General features: G+C 35.5%; 1 protein-coding gene across 8 annotated transcripts in view; it reads left to right on the top strand.

Moving 5' to 3' along the window:
• ARL15 (ADP ribosylation factor like GTPase 15) overlaps positions 1 to 18,471 on the top strand; it is a 452,958-nt gene that overhangs the window by 229,146 nt on the left and 205,341 nt on the right. For 7 of the 8 annotated variants that reach the window (XR_002339550.1, XM_021076685.1, XM_021076683.1 and 4 more), the window contains exon 4: positions 1,550 to 1,758. Coding sequence is in view for 6 of the 8 variants with exons in the window: in XM_021076685.1 (XP_020932344.1) it covers positions 1,550 to 1,758 (209 nt within the window). In the remaining 2 variants the exon portion in view is untranslated. Of the gene's footprint in view, positions 1 to 1,549; positions 16,455 to 18,471 lie in introns of those variants that run through there. The other variant, XR_002339551.1, reaches the window with a different exon arrangement.

Genomic DNA, 18,471 nt, shown 5'->3' with positions numbered 1-18,471 from the left:
CTCCAGGGGAAGAAAAGACCTAACAGATAGATTTTGCTGATTTTTTTCCTGGTGAAAATACTCCTACCCTGTCCATTTTCAAGCTACCAATATCATGTCACTGAACACAATGTTGGGAAGAGACACAGAACCGGCTCTTAGCAGCCAGTGCATGCCAGCTCCCGTCTCCACACTTAGCACATCATATCCACCACAGGAGCTAGAAGTTCAATAGATGACTGAAATATAGTTATTAACTGGTCGGAAGTTCACCATATGCACTAAATTGGTGAAATTCCTTGATACCTAGTTTTCGTTATATAACCAATAATTTGTATTGTTTATGTAAACCCCCTCACCCCTGCACCTGGCTATATACACATATTACTCAGGCTGTTCATGATTCAAAGAAGAAGAAATAGTCATCATCATATAGTGGGAAATACACATGCTCTCTCTAGGCAGTTGTTCTACTAACTCAGGTTGTGATTTACTGTATACACGAATGGAGTTTAGTCACTTCGCCTCTCTTGGCCCCAGTTTCCTTAGATTTGGAAACCTAAATTAGTATATAATTTCATTTCCTCCTTCCCTTATCTTCCTCATTCCTGTATCAAACTTTGAGTTGTACATTGCGCTAGATATTAGATATCATATCTTAGACTAGGAACAAGACTTGGCCCTGGGAGTTCCCATTGTGTCTCAACGGGTTAAGAATCCAACTATTATCCATGAGGATGCAGGTTTGATCCCTGACTTTACTCAGTGGGTTAGGGATCTGGTGTTGCCATGACCTGTGGTCTAGGTCACAGATGTGGCTTGAATCTGGCATTGCTATGGCTGTGGTGTAGGCCAGCAGCTGCAGCTCTGATTTGACCCTTAGCCTGAAAACTTCCATATGCCACAGGTGTGCTGTAAAAAGAAAAGAAGAGGAAAAAAAAAGACTTGGCCCTGGCCAGTGAAAATCTCAGTGTCTTTTTTTTTTTTTTTATAAACATCCAGCACATCGAGGCCATGAGTGTGCTCACTGCCGGTAGAGTTGTGTAAATGTTCCAAAGGCCAGGATTTCACTACATCACAAACTTTAGAACTTGGACACATAAAGATATTGTGCTAATAGTTTTATCTTTCTGGATAAATTTCTATCTCAATCAGTAAGCAGTTCTTTTAGAAAATGTCAGCAAGATAATGGTGTGGAGAAAACCCTTGGTGAACAGCTAGGTTATACTGCTCTCTGACTTAGGCTCAAACTCAGTTTATAGAGATGATAGTTTATTCAGAACTATTGAGCAAAATCTGAAAGCGTGCTTTTGTGTTTCAGAAGTATTTATACTGGTTTTCTCTCCCATTTTTGATAAAAAAAAAAAAGGCATGAAGAATGACTCTTAAACTTCTGTATTCTCCTTGAAGACCAGATCCATCCATTGACCCAAATGCCTTTGTTCTTATCAGCTGTGATCTCTGCATTTAATTTTTAAAAGCCACATTGGTTTCCAATAGAAATTACTGTTGGGAACATTTTTCAGTTGCTGAAAGCTATTTTTAAAAAGAGAATTTTTGTTTTTGACAGGGGCTGATAATATCCGGAAATACTGGAGCCGCTACTACCAAGGATCTCAAGGGGTAATATTTGTATTAGACAGTGCCTCTTCAGAAGATGATTTAGAAACTGCTAGAAATGAACTGCACTCAGCTCTTCAGCACCCACAGTTATGCACTTTACCCTTTTTAATATTGGCCAATCATCAAGACAAGCCAGCTGCTCGATCAGTACAAGAGGTATGTCTTGATAAGGTGACAGCTCTTTATCTTATTTCTTGCACTTGTGCTGCCATGTTGGAATCTGAAAAGATTCTTATAATTAGAATGCATGCTAGTTACACTGTTTTTCAATGTGAAACCTTAATTTTTGGGGAGGGGGGAACAGAAAGCCTATACTGGTTCTACTTGGGGACCATAGTTTTTTTTGTTTGTTTTTTTTTTTAACTGTTTAGCAAAAGTTAAAGGACTTATCTGAATGTATTTCTCATCTATTTTTAATGGCTAAAGGCCTGGTCATTTAGGTCAATTAACTTTTTTTTTTTTTTTTACTCCACTACCTTACTTATTGCATTCTTCTTTTCAAGGAATGCATCGTGCTTTATCACCATGCATCACTTGCCCTCAGATGTCATGTTCTTGTCCTTCTGAAATGCTCACTGTTGACTAGAAGCAGTGGGTTCTCTTCTGGAATCAGCCAGGCTGAAAACTGATATCTTATCTTGCAAGTTCCATGCTACCAAATACATTTTAGTACAGACTGATTCTTTATCTTCCATATTTAATTTCATTTCTTAGCTTGTTTCTCTCCTATAAAAGCATGAGACTAATTCTGAACAGATAAAATCAGTGTCTTAGCAGAACTTCTGATTCATGGTATTCAAGTAATAAGATATGTGAATAGCTTTTCACAACTTATAGTGAATTTTAACCTTTAAGTACAGTGAAATCAAAACTTCTGATGTCTGATATATTCTTTTATACCTGTAACTTTCAGGATATAGTCCATCACCACCCTCCCCTTGGAAAATTGTGCACTTCTTTTATGTGACTTTAGAATAATAAGAACCACACTGCTCTTTAGTCTGAAAAATGGATGAGGAGCCAAGGACCGAACATGTTCTAACTCTAAACTCACTAACACCTAGTGTGGGACCCATGGACAGTTAATCAGTTTGTCCCTGTGCCAGTCTTCTTGCCTGTAAAGTGGGAATGATGTGATTTTTTTTTTTTAAATGAGGAGTGGGATTAATTTGTTAATTCACTTTGAAGTTTAAAGCACCAAGTGTATAGGAGGTACCAGATAGAGAGAATTTTCATTTATTTTAGAAAAATATAAAAAAGCAAAGGTTTATTAAGTAGAGAGAACTCATGTGTATCTTTAGTTGTCTCATTCAGCATTAAGTAGTTAGGACTTTTTTTCTTTTTAGATTTTGTGAAATACCTTATAGATAATATTTAGTGATTAAGATTAAGAAGAGCAATACAAATCTATTCAGAGTTACCAGTGTGTAGAAATTCAGCATTGTAGTTGTCGTGCCTTCCTGATCTGTTCTTAAGACCTCAGGTACATCTTTTAACTTCTTAGCACCAGTTGTTCTATCTGTAAAATGGTTATAGTAATGTATAGTGAATGGTTAGTTTATGATTATAAGGTACTTTGCTGAAAAATGGCATTCTGAGATGCATTGTGGGAAATATAATGTATGTATGTATTACAGAAAACACAGTATAACATTTTGTATGTATATGTATGTATTACATATATAATAACACGTGTATTATATGTGTAATAATATATACAAACATTCATATATGAATGAATATAGAATATAATATGAAAGATATAATACCAACAATTTCAAATCACTTTATTCAAGTTATGTGCAATAGCTGAAAAGATTTTTTTTTTTTTACTGCTTTTAAATTTAAGAAACTGTTTATATGTTTCCATAGACATCAAGAAAATTGAAACTACTGTGTTCTTTAAACCTAATACATGACTCACGGTAATCCTTCGTAGGAATTCAAGACTGTTACATTGAATAATGGAAGCTTTTAACAATTAATTGCTTTGGAGTGTGTGTGTGTGTGTATGTGTTGGCTGGCTGTCTCTTCTAGGAAGAGGGCAACTATCTTCGTGATTCATCATTTAGAAAGAAGAGGCTTTAAATGTAGAATAATCATAGATATACTTTAAAAAGTATTCCAAGCTTATATATGCTGGAGCATATAACTTTGAATTTCCTTTTTATTTGTATCCATTTTAAATGAATTTTCCTCAAAATTTCAGCTTGTGATGGCATTTGCAAATACTATTTTGAGCCCTGTTTTAAGTAAAGCACTTTCCCTATGATTGTATAAACACATACTCTACCATGGCATGTTAGCATTTTAGATGGCTCTAATTGAATACATAGACAAAGTCCATTGTAGATCTTGAACTTTGTCAAAACAGAATAAGGTGTTTAAACTTACTTTGGATTCTTGAGAAAGAATTGCAAACTGCCTGTTTTCCTCCCTGCTTGAATGACAGAGATTCCTCAGTATATTATGATGCTTTGTTGAAGTACTCCTAGGAATGTTTTAGGAATTAAACCAACACCTTATTGTTAGCATAAAAATGGAATTGTGAAATTGAATCTTAAACTTTTTATAAACAGTAACGTCAAAATGGTTGGGAATAGGCATAAGTAGAAGAGGAGATAGAAGTGAGCAAAGTTCTGTGTTATTTGAAATGAGAACTGGTCAGGTTTATTACTTTCTTTCCTGATCCTAAAGCTATTACATAGCCTGTGCTCTGTTGCTTATAAACATTTTTATTCATTTGTATTTGCTAGTTTGTGTGCACTTGGTGGAATTTCCGAACGCTGAAAAGATGATGTTTTACTTTGCAAATAAAATACCTGTGAATTTTAGGTGAAAAATAGGTGCTTTCACAATCAGGGAAGATGCATCTAGTTTACCAAAAAGCATAGGATTCTTGGATGCAGTTAAGAAAAGATGAGTCTTAGAGACTCATTGATTCTTCTCCTCACATTGAAATTATTACATTTTGTGCTTAATGCATTATGCAAAAAAAAAAAAAATGTAATTACGTATCCAGTCACTGGAGTAAAACTTGTAAGAATTCATTTGTCATTTAATGAGGAGATCAGATAGTGTTGTGTTTAGAAGCTGGTAGGAGCTAGTGAAATCCAAAGGAGAAAGCTGAATTATCGGTAGGATTCCACAAAGGATGAAAAGCATCAGGAAGTTATATATTTAGTTCCCTCCTCTATGCTGGGAGCTCTGCTAGGTTTGTGTTAAGAACTTGATTAAGATAGGAACAATGGTTAAAATTACTATGTATCCCACAGACAGAGGGCAACATGCCCAGTTATTTTGTTGCCCTTTTAGAAAGCAAGTGGAGTCTTGTGCATTGCATAGTTTCCTTTCTGTAATATACCTGATAATGACCTGTGTTTAATTTTCCAGAATTTTAAGATTTTATGTCTTGAGAATTGATAGTAGAAACATGTTTTTAACAAATAAGTTTTGTGGGTTTGTTTTTTTTTATTTTCGTAATAGCAAAACACTGGGAAAAACAACACCCTTTACATACTGTCTCAAAGCCAAGCAATTCTTGCAACAGATGTTTGTTGTATTCACTTTGGGGAGGTGTAGTTACCACAGTTTTCCAGAATTTACTCATATCAACTAGTTTTTTCTATAGAAAACATCATATAACAATCTATAATTATGTCAAGTGGCCCATTTGATTCATTAGGGAAAATGCTGGTCTAATTTAAATGATAAAGCCTTCTGAAACAAGAATCATTTTCAGGGTAAATAGGTTGGGGTTTTTTTATTTGTATTGAATTGTAATTGTATCTAATTTGTTTTACAACTCCCATAGGAGAGCATACTTCAGTTCTGAAGTTATTTAATAGATCAGGAGGATTTTATGAGAAGTTAAGTTGATAGAGTAGCCAATAAATGTAATCCTATCTTCCCTCCACGGGGCAGTGGCTGATTGTGATTCTTTTACCTCTTAGCTTTTTCAAATCTTATTTTCATTTTATTGGCTATTACCATGGTCTCATAAAATGACATGGTTTTTGTCAACATGAAATAGTTTATCCTTTCAGCAATCTAATCTGATTTGATATTCATTCATATCCTTAATCTAGAAGTATTTAACTTTTAAAAATAATCCATCCAAAATACTGACTTAACTTGAATAACTTATAGTAAACCAAATATTAAGAAGTGTGAAAGCTGTGAAACAGAATTTTGAAGTGCATTTTTAAGGTCATATGACACTCTTGGTTGTCTGCCTCATTAATTGTAACATGGGAAAATCCACTTCTAAATTAGATTGTCGATATTAGAGCTGAAATTTGTTCTCTCTTATTTCTCAATTTTTGTTCAATTATAATTTAATTTGTTATCATGATGTACATAGAATGTGGTGTTCTATTTGAGAATAGAAGAATATTTGAAAGTATTTCTGTAATTAAAACATTACTTGTTTAGACCATGTTTTGTTTTGACAATTAATGTTCATATTTTTTGAGTAATGCTTTCAATATTGTATCACAAATAGTTTATCTAGTTCTAACTTTTCAGTCTGTAGACATTTTCTGAAAGTGTTAGTATAGATGTTTTATGTTAACTATTACATTTAATTATTGTTACTTCTTGTTTATAGATAATTATTTCTTCATTGTATACTTTTTCCCTTTCCTACAAAAGGTCAGAGATAATTTTGCAAGGTTGAAATTTTGGGACACTGTCTGTAAATAATCTGCTAGTTTTAAATTGTTATATTTATACTGATGTTAGAAGAGCAGTTCTTTTTTGGTAGCTCTGTGAAGTAGTAAATATCATCCCTGACTTTACATGACAAATATTTTATTAGAAGTGCAAAGCAGTGTTTAAATCATGTAAAATCTTAGCTTAATTTAGTATTATTTTCTGTACATGGAGAGAAACGTGTGCATATACGGGAAGTAATTGTATGCATTGGAGCATTTGTGGTATAATCATTGTAAAGTGTCATATACTTTAAATCTTAAGTGTCTTCCAAATTTCTTGACCTGCCTCTTGGCAGGATTTTAGAATACTGATTTGATTTCACATAGAACAGTGTACATACCTATTGTGTGAGCAGTTTGAGAACTCCCTTATGGGACATATACTTATTCTAAAATGATATGAGACACAATTTTTTTTTTTTTTTTTTTTTTTTTTGGTCCATCCCTTACAGATGTACTCCATTCTGTTACAGTTTAATCTTGAGGAAACAATGAGAGGGTTTGGAAATCATTTTCCACTGAATGACTCAGCGATCTCTTGAAAATATTTACTAACTTGCAAGAGAAGCTGAAATTGCAATCGTTTTAGTAGTTAATTACAAAAGTGTCATTAACATAGAGCAACTTTTAGAAAATACAGAAACAGCTAGAATATTTTATTTATTGTAATTTCACATGCCTTTTCTTTTTATATGCATTCCTTAAAAAAAATAATTTGTATATCTGATGTCATTGCTTCTAAATCAAGCCACCTTGATCTCACCACTTACAGGAATTCTGTTTACCTGTGTTTCTTGTACCCATCTGGCAATATTATGAGAATATGCCCTGCCCGCTGAAAACCAAAGTGATTCTCATTAACAAATACATTACATAAGGAAGGTCCCTTTAATTAAGAAAATTATTTTTATTATTATTTTTTTTTTTTGTCTTTTTGCCATTTCTTGGGCCACTCCCATGGCATATGGAGCTTCCCAGGCTAGGGGTCAGATCAGAGCTGTAGCAACTGGCCTACGCCAGAGCCACAGCAACACGGGATCTGAGCCACATCTGCAGCCTACACCACAGCTCACGGCAACGCTGGATCCCTAACTCACTGAGCAAGGCCAGAGATTGAACCCACAACCTCATGGTTCCTAGTCGGATTCATTAACCACTGAGCCATGATGGGAACTCCAAGAAAATTATTTAAGTGGGATAACAAAGTAATACATTTGAAAATATAACAGTGTATGCTCAAAAAGAATTCATTCAGTTCTTTTATAAAACCCCCCTTTCTTTCTACTTTCTTCCTTTATTCAGTCACACTCACATCTGCATTTTATGTAAAACCGCAAGTTTTGGAACTTCTTCCAGTTCTTACTTTGCTCATCCAGACGTTCCAGTGCCCAGCTCTCCCACATCTGCCTCAGTAGTACTTCTCAGGATTTCCTGGCTGTTGATATCCCCACATCTCCCTGTTCCTCAACACAGACCGGAAGGAACAATGTCGAACAGACTTCCTATCTATTTTTCCCGATACCCATATTAAAAACCAGTAATATCTTCTAATTCCTTCCAGAATCAAATGAAATACCACAGATTTAATATGTTAATGTGCCTTTCTTTTCTCTCCTTCATCTACCACTTCTACTAATCCCTTGGCTTTAAGAAAACCACCTAAAGATTGTGTTACGTTAAGAAGTTTTCCTGGGACTTCCCTGGTAGCTCGGGCGTTAAGAATCCAGTGCTGTCACTGCTGTGGCTCAGGTCGCTGCTGAGGTGCAGATTCAATCCCTGGCCTGTAGGCTGTGGGCAGGGCCTCCCACCTCACCCCTCCACTGCCGCCGCCAAAAAAAAAAAAAAAAAAAAACATTTTCCTGTATACCCATGGCTGAGATAGATGCCTTCCTTCTGACTTCCCAAGACATCCTGGGCTTATTCTAATCATAAAATTAGAATTAACTGTCTGTTAATATTTCTATCTACCCCTCAAAATTGCAAGTTCCTTGCAGGACAGGAATTCCGGTTTGTTTATGTCTCTGTGTTCAGTATATGTTGTTTGACTGAGTACTACCTCTTTCTGTACATAGGTTCCCCATTGGCTTAATGTCATCACCTTTGTCCAGACTTCCCTCCTCTCCTTTTGAAACTGACAGCACTAACAGCCTGAACCTAGCCAGAACACAGATTGGGACTTAAACCCACCTGCCGGGACTCAAAACCAGCCTAAACCCAGATTGGGACTTGAACCCACATTTAGCACTCACCTGATGTCTGGACCTACTGAGGTTCAGGTTCTTTATGCCTCAGCTCAGAGTCACAAAGAAGGAATTCAGCGAGAGACAAAGTGATAGGCAAGAAATAGATTTATTAGGATAGGATGCTTGTGAGAGATGCAAGAGAGCTGGCAAGGAGGCTCTGCCCCAAGTATCTGGTGGGCTACAGTTTTGTCATCCAAGGGGAGTCGGGATCAGAAAAGACCACCTCTTCCTGCCTCGTGTCCTCTTTCTTGTAGTGGTAGCTCCTCCTTAGTATCCTGCAAGATGTGTATTCAAATCAGCAGAAGGGCGGTCCTCAACTCCTGCACTTGGTCCAAAGCTAAATGCAGGCCTCATCCTATCCCCCACCTGATGACCTGAGGCAGTTCTCAAACTTCCACTAGTTGAGCAAGGCTGTCTAGTTCTGATGGCTTTTTTGAACAATTTTTTAACTTACAGTGATCTCCCAACCTCCCCTAGGTTTCCTTCTGTCTGATCCTTCATTAGGACTTCTACAGCTACCTGTGCCTACTCCTTCCCTATCACTTTTACCCAGTGTGACTCATTGATTTCCATCCTTGAATATAAAAAATTTTCCTTTACCTCTGCACCCAACTCTGAGCTTTGAATATTGCTCATGAACCACGTCTTCTCTGAAACCTCACCATGCCAACCATGTCAGTAGTTTTTAAAAGCTTCAATCTGTTAAGCACCATATTTATAAATGTTTGGCTTTATGTCTTTTTGTGTATTTATATTTGTTCACTTGAGGGCCTTGTTTACAGAAGGTTGCTCTCTTCTTCCCAAGGCTCTCATAAAAAGTGAGGACATACTGCCTGAATAATATTACTTTAATATGTTTTTATTCATTGCCTGTATTTTGACTGTATTGTAGAGTTTGTATCCCTTGCTAGCATCACAAACTAGCTTTTACCATTTATATTACTTTCTTTCAAATTTTATTGAACTTATATTATATTACAATGTTATAATTGACTTATAATATTTGTTAGTTTCAGGTGTACGCCAAAGTGAGTCAGTTATAACTATATATGTACCCATTGTTTCTTTCCACATAGGTTATTACAGACTATTGAGTAGATTTCCCTGTGCTTTTTATATCTATTTTATATATAGTAGTGTGTCTTATACTATAGGACCCTACTTTATCCACTGCCCCCACCTTTGGCAACCGTAAGTTTGATTTTGAAATCTGTGTGTTTTATTCTGTTTTAAAAATAAGTTCTTTTGGAGTTCCCGTCGTGGCTCAGTGGTCAAGGAATCCAACTAGGAACCATGAGGTTGCAGGTTCAATTCCTGACCTTGCTCAGTGGGTTGGGGATCCGGCGTTGCCATGAGCTGTGGTGTGGGTTGCAGACGTGGCTCAGATCCCGCGTTGCTGTGGCTCTGGCATAGGCCGGCAGCTACAGCTCTGATTCAACCCCTTGCCTGGGAACCTCCATATGCCGCAGGAGCGGCCCTAGGAAAGGCAAAAAGACAAAAAAATAGAATAAAAATAAGTTCTTTTGTATCATTTTTATTAGATTCCACATATAAGTGATATCATATGATATTTATCTTTCTGACTTTAGTTATTATGATAATCTCTAGGCTCATCCATGTTGCTGCAAATGGCATCATTTCATTCTTTTTTATGGCTGAGTAATATTCCATTGTATATATGTACCATATTTTATTTATTCATTCCTCTACTGATTTAGGTTTCTTTCATGTCTTGGCTATTGTAAATAGTGCTGCAGTGAACATACAGATGTATGTATCTTTTTGAATTACAGTTTTCTCTGGATATACGCCCAGGAATGGGGTTGCTGGATTGTATGGTAGTTCTATATTTGTTTTTTTTTTAAGGAAATTCCATACTGTTCTCCATAGCAATTGCACCAACTTACCTTCCCACCAACAGTGTAGGAGGGTTCCCTTTTCTCCACACCATCTCCATTTATTGTTTGTAGGCCATTCTGACTGGTGTTAGGTGAAACCTTTTGTTTATATTTCTCATGCTGAGATTGATATAGGATGAAGCTCTATGAGATTATAACTGAGATGATTTTAAAGCAATTCAATTTAATAAAATCAAATTTAGCTATATAAATTAATAAAAGTGTTTATTACCTTTGAAACTTGGAAGGATTTTAAGAATTCTTACATTTAAGTTTTTGTCATATATATTTAAATATTTTATAAAAATCATAATTAATAGTTTAATTTTATCCAAACAGTGTTATTTTACTTCATTTTTTGAAGCAATATGTATTTGATTGTACTTTATATCTGTATTTCAATTTTGTAGTTTGTGAAAATTGCTATTTGACTAACCCTCATTCAGCAAAGGCAACAAGTAGTTCTGAGACAAAAGTTTTCAGAATCATTTCCTTGGTTCTTAGTCTTATTTATTTTATGTGCAAAAGACACTCAGTTACTACACATGCCATAGCTTACAAAGTTAATAAAACATTTGTCCAGTTAAATTTATTTGAAAATAGATATATAGTTAATGTCAGTAAGGTGCTTTGAAGATAAAAAGCACAATAACTGTTAGTTATTATCATTATGTAATTATTATCATTATTATTATTACATAGTGTCTGCTTAAAAATACCTTTGGTTACTCTGGGGTGGCTGTAACTAATGAGAAGGGTTAATCTGCTGGATTTTCTCCAGAACTAAGGATTTGAGACTTCATACACTAAAGGGGGTCTCCCCCCAAATAGATTAAGAGATACGTTTGTTTATTTTCTTCCGTAAAGAAAAATAAACTTCCTATGATGCAGAAGCATTAGAACTCATTTTGAGTAGTTTGAATGTTTTCTTATATAGTCTCTCAAAAAATGTCTGAGGAGTAAGCGTAGGTCTTCTGAAAGGGTTCTAAAAACATAGGGATTGATTTCTAACTAGTCAAAACCCTTTATTTCTTAACTATTTCTGAGTTGTCTAAAAGCCCAAGTTTATAATTTGTATGTACTAAAAAAATAGAGCATGATTATAGGAAGAAAATGAGTTTAATTCTTATTACAAAAAGGAAAAGTTACCCCTTTGGAAAGTTATAAAAGTGACTTTAACTAATTGCATAAATTAACACCCTGAGAGTATTTTACAGAAGATTCTTTAGATTATTCTTTAGAAACAAGACTTCAAGATTAAGCCAAATTCCTTATAAGATGCTGCAAAGATTGTCATCCACTGTCAGAGATAAAGGAAGTAGTGAAACATTTTAACAGGCAGATGTATGGAAGTCACATGTACACCCAGCCTCATAATCAGGAAGACATTAGCGACATGTCTGAAGAAGACATTCCCTAATATTATTGCAAATTAAATAAGAAAAGACCTCAAGAGAATGAAAAGAGAAAAGGTGCCTGGAGCCAATGAATTACAATTGACAACCTAAAGGCAGTTGAAGAACCAATTGCTAGAGTGATTGCAAAGCTATTCATAGTGTGCAGCAGACAGAGCACAGCGTAAAGCTGGAACAATGCCTCCAGTTCAGCAATATTGCTTCAAAAGAATGGAAAGAGGGGAACGGGAAGAGCCACTGACCCTGAGACCAATTTCCAGGCAGCTGCACAAACTATATACTGTAATTAAAGGTTTTGACCAGTAATCACAGCAAAGCCAGACTACAGAAAGTCTAGGAAACCAGCAAGGTTTCTAATGAGGCAGACATCCTTAACTTAAAACATAGAAAAAGCAGGTAAGAAAACCAGTCCATTTCTGGCAGTGACTTTGAAAAGCTCTGCTGTGTTAGCACAAATATGAAAATCACATATTTTGGCCTTCTTCCTATAAGGACAAAAGCACGTAATGAAAGATACCTGCTTTCATCTTTCTAGATGAATAGAATACTCTGCTACTTAGAAACAGGCATTTTCTTCTTTTCACTTTATGTTTTTTCTTTACCTATTAATTGCTTGTGCCTTTGATGGGAACAATGAACTGTAGACGTGGGCAGTGGTAGAGACAAGAGACTGAATGATGTTTAGAAGTGGCCACTCTTCTAGTGCGTCTGGGCTGCAGTAGAGATGAACTAATCCACACCTGAGTACTTTGTCTATAGGACTTCTTATACCTTTTGTTTACTGGTGTCTAGACACTCTCATTCTTTTTCTTTCTTTAGTAATATCTCTTTGTGTAGAATCTCATATTCACTCACGACTCTATTATTATTGAAATTATTATTGAAATATTCACATAACCACTTTGAGTATGTGTTTTTGGTTTTTTTTTTTTTTAAGAAAAGGGATACAGTGGTTTAAATAATGGTGAGATGCAGACTTTCAGTACAAACAAGAAGGGGTTCTTACAAGAGTCCAATGAACAAAAATAGCATCTCGTTTTGCAGGTACCCCATAGTTCCCTCCTGACTTGGGCCTATTAAGGTCTTTACTGGAAATTCTAAAATGTAAATTTCATATAAATCTTTGACCAAAAAATTTGAAAACAAGAACCTTGACAAGCTTTTTTTTTTTTTAACTACTTGAATGTAAAGGGAAAGAGCCAAGTAGAATTTCATTTTGTTTTATTCAGGTTTAAAGTTAAATATATTCCACTGTCTGAACTGAGTAGTGTTAAAGTACAGAGTACATAGACTGAGTTTAGTTCATTCCACACCTGAAGTGAGATTATGGAGGTTTACAAGAAGCTGAGCGAGGAAGTTCAGACAGTAAATAGCTCTATCAAATAACTGGAGTTATTTTCATAAATGATAAGTGAAATCCCCTGAGCCTTAATGGGAAGAAGATTCTGTGTATGAACTGTGAAATAATGTGGAGGTTGCATAGACTGATATAATTTTAACATGGAGAATTTATAATATAGTATTTATTTTTAGACTGCAGTTATGACTAATAATTTGTCAAGCCAAAACAAGTCTTTATTGAAAGGGGCCAGAGTGGAAAATCTGGATAACTTGTGTATAGTTTAGACAAGGAGAACAAAGAAATAATGAAATGAAAATAAGTGCTTGGCAAGGGAGTCCTTAGAGGACAGCTGGTTGAAGAATTACAGTTGTTAACGGTGCTATAAAAGAAAGATATTCTCTCATCATGATTTAGCATATTGTACTGAGGAGAAGACTGAATAATCACTAGTGGGATCCTGAAAAATAAAGCAAAAAAGATCTTGAGATAGAGGTATAATTGATATGCAGTAAGTAGTATCATCATTACTGTTATTATTATTATGCAAAAGCAGATCAAGTGCCCTGATTTTCCAAAACATAAAAACATAAATTCTTAAGAAAGAACACCTTTCTCATTACAATTTATTCACTTCTGAAAGAGTTTCATTTAAAATGGTACTTGTCAAACTTATCAGAAAGTGAAGTTTAAATATCATTTGAATGGGTGGAGATTCATAAGTATAAAAATGCATGTTTCTGCAGGTTTGGGACAAAAAAAATGATAACCAAATTTCTGTGTTTTTATATTGACTGATTTTTTTTTTCTTTAAAGGTCAGGTTTCAGTATCTTTCTACTTTCGCCTTAATAGTAGCTTTTAATGATTTTTATATTAAACAAGATCATTTTTTAGGTGAAAAAGGAAAACACACTACAAAACATGAGATCACTAGATCACTTGAGCCTGTTACACTTAACAGAAGTTTTATTAATTTGACTATTTCTTTTCCACTTTACCAAAATTTCTCTCTCTTCTTTTTTTTTTTTTTTTTCTTTTCCCTTTTGTCTTCTGAACTATATCAGCAGTTTTCCGTTCTAGGGAAGTACAGACTTTCTGTAATGATCTGAATGTTCAATGCCCTTTAATTATTTGGAACATTAGTTATAGCCGTGTCGATGCACGAAGTGTAGAATATTTTGTTGAATCTGCACTAACTCCATATGAGGCTCTAGACATTGCTTTTTTTGGTAAAATGCCGGATACAAATCTGTGGTTTCGTACTTTCATCTGTTGAAAATGGAATACAAAAATTCCTTTAGTACTTGTTTACTTGTTCTTATTTGGATTCTAGTTAGTCAAGATTTTGTCATATGGTTCTTTAGCCACCCTAAAGCTAAACTGAGAAATGTGTACTATTAAAAAATATCATATTTTTAAGATGTTTAGAACCGTAATTCTTGGGCTTACTCTCATTGAAATTATATTATTTAGGATAACAACTCTCCTGTAGCTTTGTTTGAATACAAGTATACACATTTGTAAGGAATTGTAGTTACAATTACTTGATCCAGTCTCTATCAATTAAGATTATTTAACTCACATCCTATAGAAAATATATGTCTGTTGTTTTTATTTGAATCTCTATGGAATATTACATATCTTTAAAAATCCATTCAGTCTCATTTTCATTAATACTCAGAATGATTAATAAAACCACATGGTAACACCTTTAAAAGGGATACAAAAAAGTATACAGTGGAAAGTATTCTTTACTCCTCATGTGCCCTGTTCCACTGTAATCTGTAACCCTCTACCTTTAGCCAGGCTACATTGTTATAAAATTTTAGATGTAAAATGTTAGAAACACCAACCTAATCAGTTTTGCTTAATACAATGAAATATGGACTATAAGTTAGTGAATGTATTTATCTTAAAGATCCTACTTATGAGATACTTCCAATCATTTAAAGAAAAGTGATTTTAATCATTTAGTCTCTAGATTGTTCCTATGAGTTTTAAGCAGTTTATGGAGTCAGATGATGATTACATGAAAAAGATATGTTTGATTGTATGAGGATATATATTTAAGGAGTCAGACTCAAATTATTTTCATTATGAAAATTTCAAACATAGAGATAAGTACAGAAAATAACAGAGAAAGTCATCCACCCATCACCCAGATTTAACACATATCAACATTTTTACCATATTCGTTTCAGAGCTTTCCTTTAAAGAAATAAATCATTAAGATCCTTTAAAGGCCTTTTTCCTCACTCCTTCAAAAGTGAGTCTATGTTTTAAGGCATGATTGCACCATGATTTTTATTCATTTTTTTCTCTTATTGATGAACTTTTAGGTAGTTTCTAGATGTTTGAGATTGTAAACAAAATTGTTGATGATTATCTTTGTACACGTTTCCTTGTGTATACATGCAATCATTTCTCAAGTGTGTAAAACTGGAATTACCGAGTCCAAGGACATACACGTGTTAAACTTGAGGGGTGTTTAATTTGGCATTTGGGCTTTGGAGATGACAGTAAGATGCTGAAATCAGAATCTGGTTTTAAGTCCTTCGTACAGTTGTCCAGTGGAGAAAATGGGGGCAAGCACTTAAATCTGTTTCCTCATCTGTAAAATGGGGATAATCCTAGAACCCACCTCATAGCAAACAGTGAGGATTAAATGAGAACTGAGCCCAGGAGAGTGTCCTCAGCCAGTGTTAACTGTTGTTCCTCCCCCTCCTCTAGACGAGGATGTTGTGAGGATTAAACGGTACTTATAACCTTGCCCAGTACAGTGGCTCAGTAGTGCTCATTAGATACACAAAAATGAGACAGAAAACAAGCCATCTAAGCACAGTATATGTATATGCTTTTGAGGGCGCACAAGAATAAATTACAAATACAAAAAAACCCCCATAGCATTCAAAAGGAAAACAAAGACAGTGAAGGCCTTATCCATCCCTCACAATTTTTGTAGATTAGTTATAAGCGATTAATTTATTTTACATGCTTTCATATACACAGAGTTCTTGTCAGAAACTTTTTTTTTTTAAATTACTAAGCCAATTAAACATCCTTTCTTCTTTTGTTGTGAGCAAACTGGGAAGATCAAATCTTTCAGTGATTTTCATTTGCACAATTTGCTGGTAAAGCTTGGTTCTTTATGTTCCAGATAGATCATTCTGTCTTAATTTTTTTAAATGTCAGTTTGACAGTACTGTTAAGTTAGTAGCTTTATCTTAAAAAAAAAAAAAAATACAAAAGCAAGTGTAGAATGCTGTAATTTGCCGAAGCGTAAAAATGAGGGAGGTGCTTGGACAAGCTGTGGATCTACCTGCAGATCTCAAGGTTTCAGTGAGGCCCCACAGAAGCCCAGAAATCTGCTTTTTATAGCGTGTCACTTGGTGTGTTCTCAGGATGTGATTGACAGGCTTGTTGTTTCCTCTCTTTGAAGGCCCAAGAGGTTACCGGATTATTTTAGAGTGTTTGTCGCACCAATTCTTACTCTCAGATTTAAATAGAATCTTTTTAAGCCTTAAAGATGGATTACTTTGCATTACTTTTATTGCTTTTCAAGTGTTTTTGGAACTATTTAAGAGTCCTCCTAAAAACTGGATTTCCTGCAGTGTGTTTTCGTTTTGGGGAAATTTTAAGGTTTCCTTGTTGACTTGCCAAAAGCCCCACATTTACCAACCAGAAGGGCCTGATTTGGAAACAGAGTACTTAATAAAAAGATGAAAACAGGGCATCGGAGGAAAAAGCACCATCGTATCTCTGTATGCCTTATAATAAATCAGACCTGTGTGTGTGTTTAACAAAAAGGAGGGTGTGCTTTTTTTTCTCCCCCTTCATTCTCAGTTCCTTTTGATCATTGATCTGGGTGACCCCACGCTTAGGGTTTTTTTTCCTTCATTTGACATGGACAGATTTTTGAAGTATAGCTCTCCTTTGGGAAGCCCGGGCAGTTCCACTTGACTAACCTGTGATCTAATGACAGTAATGCCGGGTTACAGTGGCCATTTTGTGCGCTTTGATGAGGACAGCCAGACAGAGTGGGAGAAAGGCCATGTCTGCGGAGAAAAGGAGAGGCAGGGTGAGGGGACAGTGTGAAAAAGACTTGTTAGCCCACATTAGTTTGCCTGATTTACTTCACCACAGGTCAGGAAAGGCCAGCGGTGGGGTTGTCGTTAAATCACAACGTTGAAAATCCTGGTATTCCGCGGCTTTCAGATCTCAGAGCTGTCAGTTGGCTGATGTGAACTCACCTTGGCATTGCACCAAACAGGGGAACATCACACGTTCCTTCACTCTTACATATATTTAGAGAATAATTCTGTGATCCTGGATGCTTTTTTGATGCTGCCAGTTCTCAACTCCCTGTCATTGTTGGGCCATGGTACAGTGAGCTTGGAGGCAAAAAGGAAGTCAAACCCGGGGCAAGTCGTTGCACTTTTTTCGTGCCCTGTGTTCGACCTTTAATGAAGTGCCCATGCTTTCCACTTGGAAATGCTGCAAGAGGGCCTTTGCGAATTGCCATCTGGATGAAGCTCTGAAATTTGCACATCTCCTCGAATGTGTGTCTGAGTGTCAGTGTGCACGTGCTTGTGTGTCAGGTCGATTGGAAGAACCAAACTAGGTTTCCACTTTCCTCTACCTTGAGCTTAAACTGGTCTATTTTACAGCTTTTTGTTGTTTATGCCTTTTTCAGAAATAGACGATTTATCAAAAAATACCAAAGTTCCCCGAACAGGTTGTCAGCTTAAATGTTATTATAGGAACCCAAAATGATCTTTTTGAATTTTTCATATTTTTCCTTCATATTCAAAACAACCTTGGAATTGATATTTTTTTTAAAAAAAAGTTAAAAGCTTTGTTAGCTAGACCAAATTTGAGCCTTACATTGTGACCAGTACATGAAGACCTATGTGTAGAAACTGCAAGTTGGCAAAAGGAAATTTCCCAAAGACAAGAGCTACCTTGGTTCAGAATTTTAAGCATAATTTAGTCTTCTAAAGTTTTCAGGAGTTCCCACTGTGGCTCAGCGGGTTAAGAATCATACTAGTATCCATGAGGATGTGGGTTCCACCCCTGGCCACACTCAGTGGGTTAAGGATACAATGTTGCTACAAGCTGTGGCGTGGGTTATAGATGGGGCTTGGATCCCATGTGGCTGTAGCATAGGCTTGCAGCTCCAACTCTGATTTTACCTGTAGCCCGGAACTTCCACGTGCTGCATGTGGAGCCATAAAGAAAAAAAATTATTTCACAAAACA

Source organism: Sus scrofa, chromosome 16 (genome assembly GCF_000003025.6).
Source record: "Sus scrofa isolate TJ Tabasco breed Duroc chromosome 16, Sscrofa11.1, whole genome shotgun sequence".
Classification (NCBI taxonomy): domain Eukaryota; kingdom Metazoa; phylum Chordata; class Mammalia; order Artiodactyla; family Suidae; genus Sus; species Sus scrofa.
Note: the sequence above shows the minus strand (reverse complement) of the source record. Positions and strands in the feature narration are given on the sequence as shown.